The 21173-nt window shown below is 44.0% G+C and overlaps 1 protein-coding gene across 1 annotated transcript in view; it reads right to left on the reverse strand.

Moving 5' to 3' along the window:
- LOC142497118 (bone morphogenetic protein 8B-like) overlaps positions 1–11922 on the reverse strand; it is a 28220-nt gene extending 16298 nt beyond the window's left edge. Inside the window, exon 1 of the mRNA XM_075604491.1 lies at positions 10128–11922. Coding sequence (XP_075460606.1) covers positions 10128–10512 — 385 coding nt within the window. The 5' untranslated portion in view covers positions 10513–11922. The remainder of the gene's footprint in view (positions 1–10127) is intronic.
- Positions 11923–21173: the final 9251 nt, after the last annotated feature.

The raw sequence follows: 21173 nt of genomic DNA on the forward strand, positions 1-21173 counted from the left end.
AAGCCCTCCGCAAGCGGATGGGTGAGATAAATTTGGGAGTAAGAGTCCCCAAGGGTCCCTCCATCTTCTACCAGGAGGTTGAGTTAAGTGAACCTCTGTTCTGGGTATTACCTGGTCAGGGACATGGCCATAAGATTCATAGGTTAAGTAGAGCTGACCGTGCTATTCTCCATAGGTACCGTCAATCTCACGGGTATACTTCCCCGTATATGCCTGAACCCATAATGAACTAAATAGATTAACACCGACACGAGTGGTTGAGGTTAGCGGTCATTGAGAATCTTAAGACCAAAACATGTGAACAGGTTCATTAAGGATGACAAGGTTCGTTCTGTAATGGAGGAATGGCTTGTGGGGACATGTATTTTTAAAGACAGAGCAGAGGTTAGACAGTGCCCTGGTCATCCTAAGGTATATTATTTCTGGACATGGTTATTCGATGGGAGGGTGGTCAAGTAGCTAGACCCAGAACATTATAAGTGACGGTTTTCTTGTATCTTCCCGTTGGAAGAATAAGTTATCTAATTATCATCGCTGTCATCAGTAGATGATAAGGATTGGTAGTCTGTGTACGGTATAAGGTTATTTGTACATCAGCTGTAACCTGTATTTGTTTGCGGAAACCAGGTGGATGGATGGTACCCACATTGGATCCAAGTGAGGACGTTGGATGTTTCACCTAGGGGAGAGTATAGCCAAAGGTGGTCCAGCAATCTCTCTACCTTCCCTGTCACGTAAGTTCTAATAAGATGTAGACAGTGACAGGCTATCCTATGGGGGTTTCCCCCTCCTCATGCTGACTTCCTGAGTGACAGGAGTAGAGATGACACAGGGATCTGTGATAGCCAATGGTGGTACAGATACTGGGCCCTCCCTCTTTGAGCTTCAGGAAGGAAGTGCCTAAATTATAGATTGAAGTTCAACCCCTTAGGGGTGAGACCTTCAGTTGGTTTCCAGCCTGCCCCTGCATGGGGTAGGAGAGTGTGGAAGACGTCTCCCCCCGGCTGGGAGGGAGACATGTGCTCAGCCTCATGGGCTGAGGGCAACAAGCTACTCTAGCCAGGTCTCAATATAACCCGCAGGCCAGAACCACACAGAAGCCAGGGATCTATCCTATCAACTGACGCATACGCTGTAATGACAACGGCAGTGGCTGCTACAATAAAGATCATCCTCATTTATACTTCTGGCTCGGCGGCAGTCTGTTGAACAGAGGAATTGGGGGTAAAGGTTGTCATGGTGGGACTGCCTCCAGCTCTGCTGCACCCACTATGTCTGGAGGCGCTGACACCAACAGAAGAACCAGCGGATCCCCAAAAAGACTGTTCTCGTCCCCCACACCATCGCGGGCAACTCATCTCTCCCGTTTCCTCGCAGGTAATCAGCAGTAGCCTACACAAGTTCTCCCGGAGGGGGGGGGGGGAGTTGGGGGAAAGTGCTACATATTTATTTTTTTAACATAGGATTGGAGCAGGGGGTCTCTGGAGCTGAACCCCTTTCATTTAAGTTTTGTGGACCCCCTGCTTCTGGCGATACCTCTGTAGGGAGTGCTGGTAGCCGCTCGACTAGCAGCGTTCACATAATAGCCGCTTTTCAAAGCGGGAGCTTTAAGCTTTGCAGATATACCGGCACCCCCTTTGGAAGTCTGTATGTCGGAAAGCAGGGTGTCACCCGAACTGAAATGACTGGGATTCAGCTCCATAGTCCCTCTGCTTCAATAGTGTGTTAAAAAAAAACATGGATTGCTCTTTTAAAGCTGCCGTTCAAGCAATATCCTACATGTGTGTTCTGTACTATGAGAAAATACTTGTAGCATTTATTTTTTTTAAACCATTTTTAAAGACATTTTAATGTATTCTAAAGTAACAAGCATTTTTGTTTCTATAGAAACCATTTACAAAGTCACATCCCCTTCCATTTCTGAAACAGGATCTGCCTCTTGAGACATGCCCTCTCTCTAGCTGTGAACCAATTGTATCTAATGCCAGCCTGGTCACATGATTTTCCCCACAGAACTTTGCATCTTGGATACTCTTTTGCAGCACCAACACAGATTTAATGAACCCCTGAACCGAATCTTTTCCGATCGATCACAGGAGAACCTGGCAACTTAGCTAATCACTTGTCAGTGTGCAGATTATATTGATGCACATATTGAATGGAATTTTTTTTTTGTTAAATGGCAGCTTCAGATCACCACTCTTATTTTTATGTATCCCCCATTTATAATTTGCAAAACCAATAAAATACAAGTTAAACAGAAAAGCCTGCAGTAGTGTCTACATGGAAATCTCTGCTGGTTTTGCTCACTTTATTCACCCCTGCGGGAAGCACAGGGCTGTTTTCCATGTTTTCCATGGCTCAGCCATATGAGAGGAGCCATTTTATTTTCAGTGTTTGGTTCATTTGTTTAGGAATAAAGTCAAATTTAACCATTAATGAGCCTCATCACCGCTTTTTCAAACCTGTATATTTACAAAATATGTTTTTTCTGTAAAATGTGAGAAATGCAGCCCAGATATTCTCATTCTGTTTACATTACTGCATGTACCTTAAGGTAAAGGAGCGCCTCAGTGAGTAAAGACACTGACTCTGAAAACATAACACTGAGTCTGAAGCAGGGAACCTGGTCCATATCCAAGTGTCTGCTCCTTGTGACCTTGGGCAAGTCACCTCTATCTCCCTGTGCCTCAGGCAAGAAAAATAGATTGTAAGCTCCATGGGGCAGGGACCCGTGCCTGTAATAATTCTATTTACATCGCTGCATACACTGGCAGCTCTATACAAGAAACCGAATCGTATTATTATGATACAATATGTAATACTCTAATCCGTAAACAATATATAGCATTATTATATGTAATAACTGTCCGTACACGAAGATTGGACTTGACTCAGTTCTCTGCTCAATGTATCTTGTTATTGCCTTGTTTTTACTTGTATAATAACATTTGAAAATGGGATACAGATGTGGTTTAGGTCTTCTCAAAAAAAGCAATAGAATTGTAAATAAATAAATCAATGAGTAGGGGAAAAACCGTGAGAGGGGACAACTAGACAACTGTGTGGTACGGGGAGGAAACCTATCCACAAAACAGGCTGGGGGCACCTACACCGACCAATTATACTGTATAATGCACAATTCAGAAGACATTACGGGCCCATTTACTTCTGTACTACAGTAGTTAAAGGAGCATGCATTTTTCTTTTTAATTATTTTTCATGTAAGCCCTGGTTTTCCTAATGCTTGATGGGCAATGCGGTTGATAAAAGACGTAACTTGGGCAATTAGTGGGAATGCAAAACAGAACATAAAAAGAAGATAAATTCTCTGTCCCATTATTTGTAAGAACGTTTGGTACAGAAACACCATAAATTAGTAAGGTTATTAGGAGGCATTATTAAAATGTGTTGGAACATTGGTAATGTCACAATGTAAGATGTTTTTGCCAAACCACCTCTTTGTACGGAAGGATAAAACGTTGCAGATACATTAGCACACAGTGGCCTTGCCTCAAGTGATGGGGAGGAAATGATTCATCATTTAGAAGAATCATATTCATGGCAGCGATGTCACCATGTACCACTTGCACATAGGCAATGAGTAAAGGATCATGATTATTCTGCCCGCATCATGTCATCTACTTAACTGAAAATATAGCTTTTGGGGTTTCATCAAAAAAAATCAAACGATGGGTAATGTGCAAGTTGCGGTAATAAGCTGTGCCAGGGCATCGCTCATTACCATATTAGGTAGGCTGTATGGTGTCCAATGATAAGGTTATGTATTATTATATGGGCAGGACTGGACAACCTACATTGTACCTGCAGGTGGACACGCAGTAGATAAAAACATAGCTCAGTGCACAGCACAGGGAGCATGCAATAAAAGCATTTCCTTAACACAGATGTTCTCGGCTCCAGCCCTCAAGACTCCCCAGCAGGTCAGGTTTTAAGGATGTCCCACCTGAGCCACTGATTGAACCACCAGTGCTGAAGCAGGGAGACACTGATTAAGCCACCTGTGCTGAAGTCTTGAGGACTGGAGTTGAGAACCCTTTCCCCTGCTGAGAATAAAGGCAGCTACAAAAATGACACTATACTATGGAAATAATCTGCCTCCACGAAAAGTAAGAGAAAATCTCACTGGTGTTGCATCCCTCCATGTGCTTGGTGCTACAACAGGCACTTTCTGGGGGGGAGGGGGAATAATGTCTGTCTGTGGTATGTTACACATCCGAGGATGACCCCAGCTACGTTTCTTCCCTTGTTTTATTTATGAAGATTATTCCTTTATTAAAGGTGAACATACAGTACAAGATAAAACTCACTGTAATGGGAAAAGTCCTGTAATGCTACTCTGGAAACCCAGGCACTGAAAGCACATGTACTGTATTCAATAACAATATTTGAGCGTGCTGGTCACTGTGCCTCTGTGGTAAAAAAACAAACTTCTTTTCGAACAAGGATTTAGATTGGATCTCAGTAAGTGGTGATGGCTGGATATGCAGCTTTAATCGTTATACTTCTACCCTTAACAATGGCCTGTATCTGGGATTGATTCTCTTTGAGATTAAACTATTAGTATCTGATTTTTAAAAAATGTTATCTTTTAAATCTACCGATTAAGATAACCGTCGACACTGGTGTAGAATGCTTTTGATAACAATTCCTCAGTTTCCCATATCAAATATCAAACATAGGGAATACTTTTCACAAATCTAATACCCTATCGTTACATCATGTTTATTAAAGGAAGCCTGCTGAGACCTCGCATTTGAAGCTGGGAGTGTGTGTTTGTACTTTACATTTTTCACAATATTTGTATGCCCTGCTATAGGAACTTGACTTCCTTGTTACACACGCTTATAATGAGAATTTGCTAGCTTTGCTACTTTTACCCTTGAAAGCTATGAAAGCATTTTGTCCACCTATTCTTATTATTGAGCTCATGTGTTTGTCTTTTCCATAAGCATTATGTTCCCAACAATATACGCATACATGTGGGTTGAGCAGCTGTATTAATTGTTGTGGGTAAGTTTCAGTGTCACGTCTCATAGACTCCTGTTTGGATGCTCAGTCCCTAGATGTTCCTGTACTAGACTTGTGAAGATGAGAGGCCTTTATAGGGAAGGTTTCTACCAACACTTTGGGAAATGGGAAAGGAAGCGTTCTGGAGTCCTACTGTGTTCTGACTTTAGGACTAGCTATTTGATTATTTTAGTACACGAAAGATATGCCTCCCACACACAATCTCAGCAGTCCTTCAAGTCAAAATGTATTTTCATAAAAATGTGGTCCAGTTCTTATTGTAAGCTCACTTTGTAGTTTTTTCCCCTTCTATAAATGACACATCAGCTATAATTACTAGTCCTAGCTATCTTTGTACAGGGCATTCAGACACTAAATTAAAAGGCACTCTGGAATGATGAACCACATCACATATGCAGAGTCCAAAAATAAATGCAAGAAATGCACTGCATGTCGTGCCAGGAAACAAACCACAAATATCAATGCAGACTGCAATGCAGACGTGCAGCTTTCAAGATAACGCAGCATGCACAACAGCAAACCGCATTGATACCTTTTGCTGGTGGTTAGCATTTAAATAACTCTGAATCTGTTTTTACGTTTTTATCATCTATTGTCCCCAATTTTCTAAGCACAAAAGAGAAACATTTAATATTACAAACCTACCATTGAAAAAAATCAAAGATGCAAACATCATTCATAGAATTTAAAAGAATGAATATCCCAGGATAGTAGTATGACTGATTTAACAGTTCCAGTACTTAGGGACGTAAGAACTGTGAATATTGGGGTAGAATAAATGGTCCATCAAGCCCAGTATCAGTACCTACAGTATTGCTATTTGCTGTCACAACCTGCAGATAGTGAGTACAAGAGGTTGATTGTATTTATATAGGAATGCATTAGCCCTACAAACATGCTGCAGTTTTATAACTGTGCAAGATGGAATAGGAGTACAGGCAGTCCTCGGTTATCCAACGTAGTACGTTCTGGAAGTAGCGTTGGATAGTGAGACCGTTGTAAAGTGAGTCCCATGTTAATCAGTGGCGGTGAGCGTTGGATAACGCATTCAGGCGTCGGATAACGGCCCATAGGGTTGCGTTGTAAAGCATTGGATATCCCATTCGTTGTAAAGTGAAACGTTGGATAACGAGGACTACCTGTACTGTTTTTCATTTGTATTCTCTTCTTTGAACCAGTAGGAAGATAATGATATGTGCAGGAGTAATATACCCATTTTTACAACGGGTTCCCGCCCTGCGAGATGCGCCGCGTGCAAACAGTGGACCAAAGTACTACACCCGGCAATTTATTTTTCTCGTGCAAAAATGTGTGAATAATTCAGTAGTAAGTGATACCTTTTAAATTTTTACTAACAAAATGTATTTTTAAGGACCAGCCTTTTTATCATTACTCCACATTGATGTGGTGTTCTGGTTTTGACCCTTCAGGAGCATTTTCTAAAAACTATTTTCCTGGTAGCTTATATTGTCATATTGATTTGCTAAAATATAGCAGATTTTACCGCAGGCACTGATGCCGAGGTGGTGCTGTCACAAGCATGGACGTAGCGATCACGGGCACACAATCAGAGGCAGGTTCATGCCAGAAAAGCAATACTGGCACTTTTTTAGGCTAACAGCGAGCTTCGCAATGCTACCTGCCTGTGACTGAGAGCCACATGTCTGCAATGTTACTGCTTCCAGGAGCAAGGAGGGCAGAGCTAGGGGACATGGGGCAGAACCATAGGTGGTCTAGCCAGTTCAGGGCACCGGGGTCTGTTCCAGGAATTTTGAGGCCCATTTCCTCTTCCTACATTGGGCCCCTGACTGGACTTGCACAGGTGCCATAGGGCCTTTGTCCTATCCCATTCCACCAGCTGGATCCCAATAATGGCAAAGCTACAATGCATACAATTGCGTACTAGGCAATGAGCTGCAGTTGTATGCAACATCCTGTCTGCCCCTGCCTTAACCCCTTCAGTCAGGGCCCCCAGAGTGCATGGCTGGGTTACCTCTCCATTTCTTGGAGTTACTGGTGGTGGCAGCGATTCCCAGAACAGAGAGTCCTTTTCTATATGCACCATTACAAGGCTCAGATGCCACCTGATCACAGCCTCTCACCCCAACAATAGGCCAACACCTGCCAACTCCCCCCCTGTGTCCGAGAATCAAACACACATCCCCTGCCAGTGAGCAGCCCCACTACCTGGCGTGGCACAGCTACATGAGGCCTGGCACAAACCTCTCTTCTACCAATAAGACAATGCAGAGACCAAACAGCATCTCCTGCTGCAGTAAACAGGCAAAGTAGGCCTCAATGCCTTAACCCTTTGAGTGCCAGAAGGCCCGCGGTCACGTGATCACTCGGTCACTGATGTCGGAAAGGAGAGAGGCATCCCCCTTCTGTTCCTCTTCAGCGTAGAGCGCAATCTCCCCTAGCAAAAGAGGGTCACGGCACCCCTGGAGTGCCAGACCCCATCGCTACATTTTGCGGCATTCAAAGGGTTAAAAGAGCAATCCTGACCTAAATTAGAATTTATGTTTTTGAATCTTCACCCGAGTTGTTCCGTGGTTCCCTGATCTCCAGAGACCCACTGGTGGCTGGAGAAAAATAGACTTGTTTCTTTGAAGGAAAAAAAAGTAAAATATGGTCAAGGGGTCGCCACGTCCTCTGCTGATGGGAAGGTCGGTGGGAACAAGGCGCTAATTAGGGAGGGGCAACAAGGAGTGGGGGGGGGGGGTGTGGGCAATAAGGAGCCAAGTCAGGAGGGGGGTATTTATGCCGTCATAAATTGGAGTGTGCCATGCCCAGAAAGGGTCAGATCACTAGATTAGCAGAGCGTAACTAGACAATTATTGAATCTACATGGCAGTGAACCCAACTCAATAGTGTTCCCGTCCATGATTCATTTAGTAAAAACATTGAAAAGGGAACTACACTTACTTCCTGCTTTTGTTTAAGGCTAGTCCTAGTGAAAGGCCAAACTACACAAGCAACAGCAGGGCAATTGTTTGAAAGTTGCTGTGATTAGGGATCAGTAATGGGAACATTCCCAATGGTGTACATTCTTAAAGAGCTTGTAAAACATACTAAACAAATACATATCTATCCCGAAAACAGAAAACTAATGGGTGATTTCACAATGAAATATGTGGTCAGGGTGAAATTGCCAACATGTCATATCTTACCTATTTGTTTACATTCGTCTTTTTCTTTTTTTTTTTTCACTTGTCAAAACCCATAGCAATATGTTTTTAAATTCCCCTTTGCCAAATTATTTCTGCGGTATTCTTCCAGAAATAGAGAAAATTATGCTTATTAAATCCCCTTCACGATATTTTTTTTGTTGTTCAGGAAACATTCACATGTAACCTTATATTATGTAATATTTGTGTCGCTTTGTTTTATTACTGGACATATGTGGGTGGGTGGGAGAGGGGAGGCAGGTTTATTTGCACGTTTCCATTATAACATTGGAAGTGGATATTCTTTGAAGAAGTAGTTGATTGAGAATAGTCAATTTCTAAAGCTGCTGTTTGAAATACAGGCATACCCCGGTTTAAGGACACTCACTTTAAGTACACTCGCGAGTAAGTACATATCGCTCAATAGGCAAACGGCAGCTCATGGATGCGCCTGTCAGCACGTCCTGAACAGCAATACCGGCACCCTACCTGCACCGAAACTGTGCGCAAGCGGGGAGACTATAGAGCCTGTTACAAATGCCTTATTTACATCAGTTATGCACGTATATGATGATTGCAGTACAGTACATGCATCGATAAGTGGGGAAAAGGTAGTGCTTCACTTTAAGTACATTTTCGCTTTACATACATGCTCCGGTCCCATTGCGTACGTTAATGCGGGGTATGCCTGTATGTGTAGTTTTGGCGACGTTCAGTACTAGTTCAGGAAGAGCGTGGGCGGTAACCTTCAGAATGTGCTAACCTGCTTTTTGTAGTAGCCATGATTAGCGCACAGAAATGATAGGTTGTGGATTGCTAATGTATACAGCCTGTGCTTCTTTTTGCATTATAAAAACTCTAGGTAAATATGACACATTCACTCTTGCTAATCAGGACTTGCTCTTCACAGTTGTAAACGGTCAAGCCCCACAATATATGTTCTTCTGACATGTGCATTTAACACGGCGTTCAGTGTAGAATACAAGTAAACGTGTTCTTTCAATTAAGTTTTAACACAATCATTACAGCCTTTGAAGCAGATTTTAATTTGGCATTTCAAAGCGTATGTATGCTGACAAGTTCTAATGTTCAGATTTGTTTATTAACAACAAAAGCACTTCAAAGCTAAATTAACAGTTTTTTTTTTATTTTAACAAGGTCTTGCATTAAAAGAATGATTTACTGTATGAAATGTTCCCAACACGTCTTGGCTTAAAAACTTATAGAACTGCTTTGGGTGTTTTATGCAAGTTACACCACTTTTGTAGAATTTAATTTAAAAGGAGAAATGAGATACTGTACACTCTCTTTCTTTTTCTTTCTTTCTTTCCCACAATAATGTAGTTTGGTCCTAAGTAATGCTATTAAGTAGTGAGCCTTTGAGAACACCATCAATTGGACGGGATTGTGTCTTTTTTAAATTCTATTCCTTGACAATTGTTGACATAATATAATGTGTGCCTACAGTCTCATTTATAACTATGACGTTACACATTACATATACATTTTAAATGAGGCAGGATAATAAGATGGCATATTTATGATGTTCTAAAAAGAGAAACAGAATATGATTGTATTTTTAAAAAAACCACCTTCCAGTTGCTGACATCCCAGGGATTTCCTGTATGGTCCTGTGTGTTTGTACATATCAATAATTATTGCAACACTGCAAACAACTAAATGAGTGAACAGTATAATATAATGAAGGCAAAGTGAAACCACGTTTTGTTAGAACTAAAGAAGTGTGTGAGTGTGTGTGAGTGTGAGTGTGAGTGTGTGAGTGTGTGTGTGTGTGTGTGTGTGTGTGTGTGTGTGTGTGTGTGTGTGTGTGTGTGTGTGTGTGTACAGCACATTGTGTCACCACTGCTTTGTTTTTTTTAATAATGACATGCTAAATGTAGTACTTACCCATGTTAACAAAACTCATCACCGTGTCAGCCTCGCTGATGACTGCTCCCAGAGGTGGGCTCTGCGTGCTTAAGGTTGTATACAGTGCACGGGATACCCCCTGCGCAACATCCTCCTCCTCTTCACTAGACATAGCATGATACAGATCCAGCATAAAGAGGGGCGCTGACGAGGAGAACTTTGCCCCACTGGCAGGTCTGGGTCTCCCGGGCAGCCCGAGGATGGAAAGGATCTCCCGCTGCATCTCACGCTTTTCTCTGCCACTTAGTTTCCGCTGAATAAAACTCGAGTGGAGATGATTTTTCACGAAGCTTCCACTTGTTAAATCCCAAAGAAACCCAAGGATGCAGATCATGGTCACATTTTTTTTCATCGAATAAGACATTTCCCCCAGGAATTAGAAAGTCACTTTTTTTTGTATTCCTTCTGCAAGCTTTTATATCTTTCACCAGCCAGCCAGTCAGTCAAGGAAGAATCATCCAAATCAGAACAAATCAAAGAATAAGCCCAAATCCTAGCCAAGTAAACCGGTTTCTGAAATATGTGAAGACGTCTCCTATTTTTTTTGTTGTTGTTGTTCTTCTTCTTCAAAGCATTTTTTGTTTTAAAAGGCAGGGATTTAGAGAAAAAACACAAGTGTGTATTCTCATCGTAGATTTCCCAAAGCAACTTGCAATGTTCTTCTCCTTGTCTAGCTGATTTTTTGTTTAATTACAAAGCAATGTGCTGTTTTTAATTACCTGAAGAAACAAAGCGAAGATCTGGTACAGATGGAACCGTTTTATTTTTTTTTCACCCAACAAGTGCTCTGCTCATACTTCAAAATATTGCAGCTCTCTCAGTGTACTCCGTTCCCCATTGTTACTGCTGCATGTCCATAAAAAGGTCCCAGATACCTCACCAACAGTGGCACATGAAATCATACAGTACATTGACTATGAAAATGCCTGTTATCTTGTTCACCGCAAGAGAAAGTGTCTTTCATGGGAAAGAGATTGTATCCTTGGCTGCTCTGTGAACAGAGTGCAAGTCCCCAAAGTGATTGCCAGTTCTTAAGTCTTTATTTCCCCCCTCTCTTGTGTAGGCTGGAGAGCAAGCACTTCCTCCAATGCAGTTCTCCAGAGCTTTCCTACCCTCCCTTTCTGCTGCTCTAACTTGGCAAATTAGATTATAGGTGTTAACTTGTGATCTAACCACTGTGCAGGGAAGAATTTGATCTGCCTTTCCCTGGGAAAATCATGCATACATTTCCTTAGTCATAATTACAGCAGCTGGACTCATAGTTGCAGCAAATTAGGATGACAACATTTAAAAAAAAAAAAAAATGAAAATAAAACAGAAGAGGAGTGATCAGCAGGATTGTACAGTTGATACATGTTTATTTTATGTTTTGTGTATTTGTAAGGGGCAAAGTGGATTTATGTTTATTTGCAGAGGGTAGGTTTGTTTCTTTAGGCATCCTGAAACTTTTCTCACAGCTTTGGTGGCAAAAAGAAAAAGAACTGGGGGTAATGGAGTTGGTTTGCTGTGGCAGCAGAACACTTATCCATAGGGTGTTCCTTGTAGGTTTCAGGAATCAATTACATTTAACCTAAAGATAAATAAGCGTGTCAATAGTACAATAAGTAAATCATAATGACATGGTAAATCTGCAGCCAAAGACTCAGAAAATTAGCATTCAATGGGCTGCTAAATGAAGATAATTTGTCTGTTGATAATGAAGCATAACAATGATTTGAAATAGTCATATTGGGTATCAATCTATAGAGGAAACATTGAGAACTACAATAAATATCGTAGTGTCCCCGGTTACATTCCACCGAACTAAAACATTTTGGACAACCCTCAGTTTTGATTTAAGAGATTGAATTCCATTAAAGCCATACAGGAGGCGTGTGGACCAGCAGAAATAATGAATGAGTTCACAGAAGCCAGAGCTAAGCAAGTGTGGCCCAATACATGCGTTTATATATTATATACCATGACAAATGCTGCCAATCATGTGAATGCATTTCCTGGTACAAACGGCCATATCCATGAGACGTCTTGGCTTTAAGGAAAATAGGTCACACCACACCAATCGTATGCGTTCCTTGGAGAAATTGGGGGAATTAAATATTATTAATTAATATTGCAGGCGCGCTTACCAGAACGCCCTCCTACTGTCTCTGTACGTCCTTCCTACCAACCAATTAGATTGTTAGCTCTTCGGAACAGGGACTCCTTTTCCTAAATGTTCATTTTTTTTCAACTTAATTTTAATTGCAGCTTTTAATGGATACAGAAAATAAAAAGGGAACATTCAGGACCACAACTAGCAGTTTTCGCATACATTTAAATTTGAACAGTGATGATGGGGTCAAATGAACAACTACTAATAACAACACGTTTAAATAATAAATAGACCAGACAAATATATAGGAAAGGAGGGGGGTGGGGGGGGGGCACCTACTTTATCAGCTTTTTAGGTTTTTAACTTGTCTATTTTCCTGTACCTGTGATCTATAAGAAATATTCCTTGTTCCAGGCCTAGCCCGAACAACCTCGCGGGGAATGATTGAATCCCTCCTATCTAAAGACCAGTTCTCTGTTGTCTCTCTGCCCCCCTTCTCCGGCGAAGCAAGGATCCCAGATCTGGGAAACCCTAAGGCAGTTCTCTCTCAGGAATGCAGTGAGTTTCTCCATAACAGAGATATGCCATATCCTATGTTTAACCATGGCTAGAGAGGGAGCTTCCTGTTTTTTCCAGGACGCCGCGACGCAGCACCTTGTGGCCGACATGATATGGGCGACCAGCTTGGCTGAAGCTCGTGGCATATCTTGAATAGGTCTTCCCAGGACGGCAACCCATGGCTCGGGTCTGAATTTAACAGCCTATTAATAAGTTGGAAGAGGACTTCGGGTAGGCGGGCCTTGGTAATGGCCGCATGTTAGAAGCTCTACCCAAAGCCCCCTCTATAATACCCCCAAAAAAGACTAAATCCACCCCAAAACACCAAGCAGGCAATCAAAAAGAACAGAGCGGTTCACCGGGAGTCAGACAAGGCAGGCTGCCAGAAGAACAGAGGGTTGGAGGCGGGCTGCGCCGGCACAGAGGTGAGGAGTCAGCTGCAGGAGGGATCGGGCTACCGGTGGCTGAGGACAACCCGACTCGACAGCGGAGCCTCTGAGGTCAGGGAACGGAGTGAGACACAGGAGGCAGCACACACACACGAGCAGGCTCACAGCCAACGGGACACGCTGCACCAGGAGGCACCGGGAGTGAGAGCTGGGAAACCACGAGGCCCCCCTCCCCAAGAGAGACCGGGGAGTGTGTACACCAGTAGGCAGCGGTGCGAAGGAGGCCGGGGACTGCGGCTGATAAGCAGAGGAGGTAAGGAGGAAGTCCTGTGGGGTATACCCCCCCCCCGGCGCCAAACAGACGCCGCAAGCAAATCTGCGGGGCAGCCCAGGGGCAAGGAAATTTCAAACGGAGCGAGAGGAAAGACGCAGAATGCGAGGAAAACACATGAAGAAAATGCAAAAGGCTACACTTGGCAGCCACTGTTCTGTATACCCCTGAGCTCAAGGAGGTCACAGATACAGGCGCCAGACACTCTACGCCCCCCCCCCCCTCCCCACCATAGCCCCCTGGTCTGCCACCATCTCAGATTGGGCTGCAGTGGGCTTCTCTCCCCCCCCCCCCTCTCCTCCAAAACAAAGATACTCACTCACAAAGTACAAGCACAACAAGGCACCCGGCTAAGTGTAGGATATACATGTGTGCAGGAAAAGTTAAAGGCAACCCAAACATCTTAAAATGGACAAATTTACAGATAAAGCAAGCACCAGCAGCAAAAAGATCAATAAGCAAAAAGACAAAGAAACAAAACAAAAAAAGAAAAAAACAACGGTGGCCCCAGAGCCACAATCGCCAGATAAGTCTGAGGGACAAAATACACCACCGATAGCCCAAGAACAGGAAATGACTTCGGCGGAGGCCATAGCCAGAGAAGTGCTGAAGCCGATCTCCCCTTTCTGAGGAAAAAATATACGAGCTTAAAAATGTTATACAGGAGACACTGGCACAGCTGGGCTCACACGGGCAAAGATTGGAAGAGTTGGAGAGCAGAACCATGGTTTGTGAGACAAGTACAGAACCTGCAAAGCAAGCTAGAGGCACAATCTAAAACCATAGTATCTATACAGGAAAAACTGGATGACCTAGAAAATAGAAGCCGTAGAAACAACTTACGCACACTGTAATAGGGATTCCAGAAACTGTGAGAGGGACAGAAGGGAAGCGCCGTTGCGAGCCCGCGCCCGCCTATTGAGCTTCCCCCATGTGCCCGCCAACCTAGCTTCCCCTGCCAACTCAGCTTCCCCCGTGCCCGCCTCCTGCCCCGAGCAGCAGCCGCAGAGTTAGTTAGCCAATCTCGCTGCCCACGCCCCCGTGCCCCCTGAGCCTACCTCATGTCTGGCGGGCAAGGAAGCAGGAAGCAGCACCCACCTGGTCAAGGTCAGTCACCCACCCAGGCACCCACACAGTCACTCACACACCCAGTCACTCACCCACCCAGTCACTCACCCACCCAGTGACTCACTCACCCACCCAGTGACTCACTCACCCACCCAGTGACTCACTCATCCACCCAGTGACTCACTCACCCACCCACTCACTCACCCAACCAGTCACTCACTCACCCAGTCACTCACTCACCCACCCAGTCACTCACCCAACCAGTCAGTCAGTCACCCAGTCAGTCAGTCACTCACCCACCCAGTCAGTCACCCGCCCATCCAGTCAGTCATCCACCCAGTCACCCACCCAGGCAGGCAGGCAGGCAGTCACCTGTCTTTTGTTGAAAATATAAAAATAAACAGATAGCATTGTAATGTTTTTTTCCATATTACAATAAGAAGAAAACAGTTAAGTAAAAGTTGCGCACTAAAAAATATTTTTTCGTGGTAGGTGCGCTATGGGTCGGGGGGGGGGAGGGGGTACCCTGCTCCTTTCATTTGTCCTGGGTCCCATGATTTCTGTTGGTGGCCCTGGCCGCAGGACAGTCCAAAGGTAACAACATAATAGTAAATCTCGACGCCGAAAAGGCATTCGACAAATTTACATGGGCACATATTACCAGGACTCTCCAGGCACAAAACTTTGGGGAAAACTTTACAACATTAATCCAAACTATATACAACTCCCCCAAAGCCTATATCACAGCCAATGCACTGAACTCTGAACTTTTCATGTTAAAACGGGGAACAAGGCAGGGCTGTCCCCTATCCCCAATGCTATTTGATATAGCTCTAGACCCCCTAATTCGACACCTAAAAAAGTTGGAGGAATTTAAGGGTATTAAAATAGGTGACAAGGTACTAAAAATCGCAGCATTTGCGGATGATATGCTCCTTTTCATTTCAAACCCTCAAAAGGCAAGACCCGCTATTATAGAGGTGTAACGGTGTTCCCCCCCCCCCCCCCCCCAATTTCATATTGGCCAGTTACGTGAGGAAACTGCCCCATGTTACATGTACTATAGTGTGGTGCACCTGCTGGCATACAGAACTCCTGAGTCTTCCGCGGTGATATGGGGAAATACATCAAGAGTGGCTCATGAGGTAATGCTGAGAACTACTCACTTCTGGTACAGCGCCTCCATCTCTTCCAGGTCCCCACGATAGCAGGGAGGAGTCTCTGGAACAGAACCTCTTGGTGCAGCTTCTCCCTGAATGACTCCACTCTCAGGCAAGAAGGTTCTTTCAAATTGGACATTCTTTATTGTCATCTTTAGTGGCAGACTGCCCATCATTGCGGCCGGTCTCTAGCCGCTCATCATAAAGGTTGCCCACCTCAAGGAAGTCCCTTGACACCACTCCTAGTCAGGGCCCTAGAAGCTGTCCTTGCTCTTCCCTTACTCTCTAATAGAGTAAGGGGAATAGTCTGCCCACCTCTCCCCTAGGGGAGGGCCACAATCCTTGCCAGAGCCCTGGCACTGTGTTGGGTCAGACAGTCTCATTCAAGTGGGATGAGACACACACACCTAAATTCAGGAAGTGTTGCATACTATATAGCTCCAGTAGGCGCCACCACTGTGTCACTGTAATTGGACACAGAGCATGATGTCACTTCCTTCACTACACAAAACACATCACAGGGGATGAGGGCAAACCTCATGATTACTCCTGGCAAACCTGCCCTTTTAACAGGGATTATTGCACAGGAGGAGAGAGGCATGTAACCCCAAAATGACACAGGGCTACAGAGGCAATACAAATATACGGTAAAATCTCAGGTGTAACCATCAACTAGAAAAAATCAGAGGCACTAGCTCTAGAGTGCAATCAAAAGAGTGGAAGGGACCCCTTCCCATTTAAATGAGCAAAAAAACACATCATATTCCTGGGGGGTACTCATCCCGAGTGATATCCATCAATTATATCATATTAATGTTAGACCATTGATAGATAACATCACACAAACGCTTCCAAAATGGCAGAACTTAAGCGTAACATTTCTGGAGAGATGCCACCTGGTACAAAGTATTCCAAATTGTTATATGGAAAAACCAAGAGCCTAGAATTAGTATGGCAAAACCACAGCAACATAAAAGAAACGGAGGTGTAAACCTACCCTCACTTAAAATGTACAACTGTGCCGCTCTCGAGATATGCGGGAAACTGGATAAACCATACAAACTATTTCACAAAATATGAAATGGACCAACAACTGTGCCCAGATATAAACTTGGCATATTTGTTACACATGCCTTCTCAGGAGGTCCCAAGAGCTATAAAAGAGAACCCATTATTATTCAGCACATATAAAGCATGGTATAGAGCCAGGAAAACTCTCCAAAGAAACAAGTCGCTATTTCTACCGTTCACTAAGAACCTGCGGTTTCAGGAAGGGAAGGCGAATTACCCTTTTGTAGCCTGGGAGAAGGGAATCCTTGGTATAGGGCAGCTCCTGCATAAACTAAATCACACAATTTACTCATTCCAGGAACTGAAAACTAAATATGCGCTACCTTACAATTCTCCACATATTTACAGGCGAGGCATTACGCATCGACAGCACTAAACTATTTACCAACCGCAGATAGAGACCAGACTCGACACTCCTACACATGGCAAAATATGGGAGAATCTCAATATGACATTTCTATCAGTGTCTGAAGAAACATTGCATTTTGATGACAAACACCTGGAATTGGAGCTTGGTTAACAGACTGCCCAAATCTAAATATGGAGACTATCATGAGACAGTTTGGGAAATCGTTGAAAATCATCCCATCCACAATATACCAGGAAATGCACTATAACAGCTTACATAGGACACATACTACGCCCAAATTCAGATACAAAGCAAAATGATCTCTGGACAGTAAATGCACGAAGTGCGCAGCCCCAGAGGCAGATCTTATACACGCCCTATGGAACTGCCCAGGGGTCCAAGAGTTCTGGTCACAAATAGACGAGTACTGCAAAGACGCTCTGAATATAACAATCCATATAAATCCCGAATATGCCATTTTTAATATTCTAAACCTAAGCTCTGTAGGGGAAATAAGGGACCAAACCGATAACAGCAAACTCAAACTATGGCCGCAAGGGAAACGATCTCACAACAATGGATACATAACACTCCCCCATCTCTGCAGCTGTGGAAAGAAGAAATGCTTGGTATATTCACATTAGACTGGGTGGAAGCCACGGCGGACAAAGAAAAAAAAGCGGAACGATGTCTCCTTCGTCAAGTAGGCTTAATTGTTTTTGTGATTACAAGGAGATTAAATACCTTCACCACTAAACCTAGCCCACTTCAATTTTGCTCCTCTTGCAGCTTAATTGTCACATATACTCATTAACATAATGTATTATTTTCTCTCTAGAGTGCGTCATTCACGTGATATAGATCATGCAAGACATTATATAATGTTAGGAAAGTCTTAAACATATTAGAAATATTTTAACAATAGTAAGCTTTAGTGACCTATATAATCTCATTAATAAAATGCGTTTTTTATTTTCTGGGTTACATTATACATGTTATAAAAAAAATAAAGATATTACATCAAGTAGGTAAAAGCCTGAAAGTATTTTAAATATATTCATAATAGTAAGCCATTATAATTATTCTAGCTGAATATGTATTTTTTAGTGTTCATGTTATACGTTGAGTATTGTCCATACGGAGTACAATCTATGTATATCTTTATTTATATAGCGACCACAGCTGTACTTAGTGCTGTACAAGAGAGACAATACAGTACAGGTACGATTATAATTCCATAAAGATCAGACAATAAGAAAGGAAATCTCTGCCCCGGAGAGCTTGCAATCTAAATGCTATGATGGGAAATGCACAGAGACAGCAGGTGAGGGAATAAGTGCAGTAGATGGCAGTCATTGGTAGGAGTGACTGTGGGTGTGTTACAGTAGCCGTGAGTATAGGCTAATCAAATGCTTCATTTAGGAGGTGAGTTTTAAGGTTAGTCTTAAAAGGTGGGGAGAGAAGGTGCTTGGCGTATACTGAGTGTGAGGGAGTTCCACATAAGGGGCAGTGAGGAAAAAAAGTTTAAGGCGAGAGAGCACTAGAGGTGAAAGGGGTGGAAATGAGACAGTTTTGGGCAGAACGCAGGAGACGAGCAGGGGCATAGCGATAGATCAAAGTTAATATGTAGGGAGGAGCAGATGAGTGGAGAGCCTTGGAGGTAGAGGTAAGTAGGAGAACTTTGTGGGTGATCCAAAACTTGATGGAAATCCAGCAGAGGAGTTTAAGGAGATGAGCAGAGACTGTTTTGGGAGACAGTGAAATTATTCCAGCAGCAGAATTTTGGATGGATTGCAAATGAGAAAGTTGTAAGACAGGGAGGCCTGTTAGCAGCATGTTACAATAATCCAGATGGGAGAGGATAAGGGTATGCATTAGAATTTTAGCAGTAGTGTGACAGAGGAAAGAGTGGATCTTAGCAATATTACAGGGGAAGAAGTGACAAGTTTTAGCTATGCCGTGAATGTGAATGGAGAAGGGAAGGGAAGAGTCAAATGTCACTCCTAGGCAATGTGCTTTGGTGACAGGATACATGGTAGAACCATTTAGGGTGATGGAAAAAGGGATTATTGGGCCAGATTTAGGGGAAATATGAAGAGCTTGGTTTTAGCCATATTAAGTTTAGGCAGCAGAGTGCTATACACAAGGACGTAGCCAGGAAGCAATCACAGAGACTTGGGACTGTATTGCAGGAGTCAGGGTAGGGGTGGAAAAATATCTGCGTAGCATCTGCATAGAGATGATATCTAAGATCAAAAGAGTTGATGAGGTGATAGTGTGTAGAGAGAGAAAAGGAAAGGATCCAGAACAGAGCCCTGAGGTACACCAACAGACAGATCAACAGGAGACAAAGACATGTTAGCAACAGAGACCAAAAATGTGCGATGGGAGAGGTATGATGAGAACCAGGAGAGGGCTTTGTTGCGGATACCAAGAGTGTTTAGAATATGAAGAGAAGAGCGTGATCAAAAGTATCAAAGGCAGCAGAGAGATCAAGTAGGTTTAATAGGGAAAATGACCATGGGATTTTGCTTCATGTAAATCATTGGCTACTTTAGTGAGCACGGTCTTGTAGAGTGAACTGTACGAAACCCAGATTGTACAGGGGCCAGGAGGGCATGGGAATTAAGAAAGCGGATCATACGGGAGAACATGAGACGTTCTAGCAGTGTGGAGGCAAAAGACCGGAAGGATACATGTCTGTAGTTAGTAAGGCGCATAGGTTCTAGGTTGTTTTTGATAATAGGTGTGACCACTGCATGCTTAAATGAGGGGAAAGTGCCAGAGGACAGGGAGAAATAGAAGATGTGGGTGAGAGTGAGGACTAATACAGGAGTAAGAGATCTGATAAGGTGTGAGGGGACAGGATCGAGACGGCCTGTGGTAGAGGGAGAAGAGAAGATCAGCTTAGAAACTTCCAACTCTGTAACTGGAGAAAATGCATCAAAAGTGGAAGAAGGAGGTTTAGGTAGAAGCAGAGAGGAGGGGGAAGGGACAGAAGGAATTATTTTGTGGATAGCATCCACCTTGCATTTAAAGTGGCCAGCAAAAGTCGGAGGAGGAAGTCAAATAAAGAGAAAAGACAGCGTGGATTCGATTTGTGAGTGTTGATGAGTGAGGAGAAATAGTGTTGGCCTTAGAGAGAGCGGAGTTTAAACAGGAGGAAATATTTATAGTGCAGGAAATCAGCCCGAGTGTGAGATTTCTTCAGGGTTCAGAGGAGCGAGTGTACTGTAGGTGCAAAGGGAATGTGTTTGTGTGAGGACGAGCTCACCACAAACGAGGCGGGACCGCGGTGCTGAGGTGGGATAGGATAAAACGCCACCCACAGCCACGAGGGCGCGTCTTGAGTGTAGAGTGGTCTGGGAGTCCGAGTCGGGGCAGGAGAGGTTCGGATGGTCGAGGATACTGTACGCCAAGTCCGGGGTTAGAGAGAGGAACGTAATCGTTTACCGTTTGCCGGGTTCGGGGTGCCAGAGGTGCGTAGAGTCGTATAGCCATATGCCAAGTTCGGGATGCCAGAGGTGCGGGTCGTCGTAGAGGAAGCCAGTTCGGTACACGAGGAAGACTGCAAAACAAGACAGGACAAGACAGGACTAGGGAGGCAGAGAGTGATGAGAACAACTGGTTCTATGCTCAGCCGACGAGTCAATGAAGCTGCAGGGTATATATAGGCAAGAGGGTCCAATGGCCGAGTAGCAAGGTGGGGGGGGTGTGAATGGGCCAGACTGAGGCAGGGATAGGTCCAGGGGAACTCCTGGAGGAGGGACTAGACGAACGGGTACATTTGATTGAAGCATTATGAAGGGGAGATATGCCTTTAAGAGGCTGGCGCTCCTCCATGTGGGCGCGCCCCCGTGTGGCCGTACTTGCGGGCGCGTGACCGGGCACACGCCCAGGCCTGACACTAGAAGGAGAGCGCTGGCATGCGCGCGCGTCTAGGCAAGATGGTGATCGGCGTCCTGGAGGAAGGATCGCTGCGAGGCGCGGGAGAGCCCGGTGGAACC

The sequence above is a fragment of the Ascaphus truei genome, chromosome 6 (genome assembly GCF_040206685.1).
Source record: "Ascaphus truei isolate aAscTru1 chromosome 6, aAscTru1.hap1, whole genome shotgun sequence".
Lineage (NCBI taxonomy): Eukaryota > Metazoa > Chordata > Amphibia > Anura > Ascaphidae > Ascaphus > Ascaphus truei.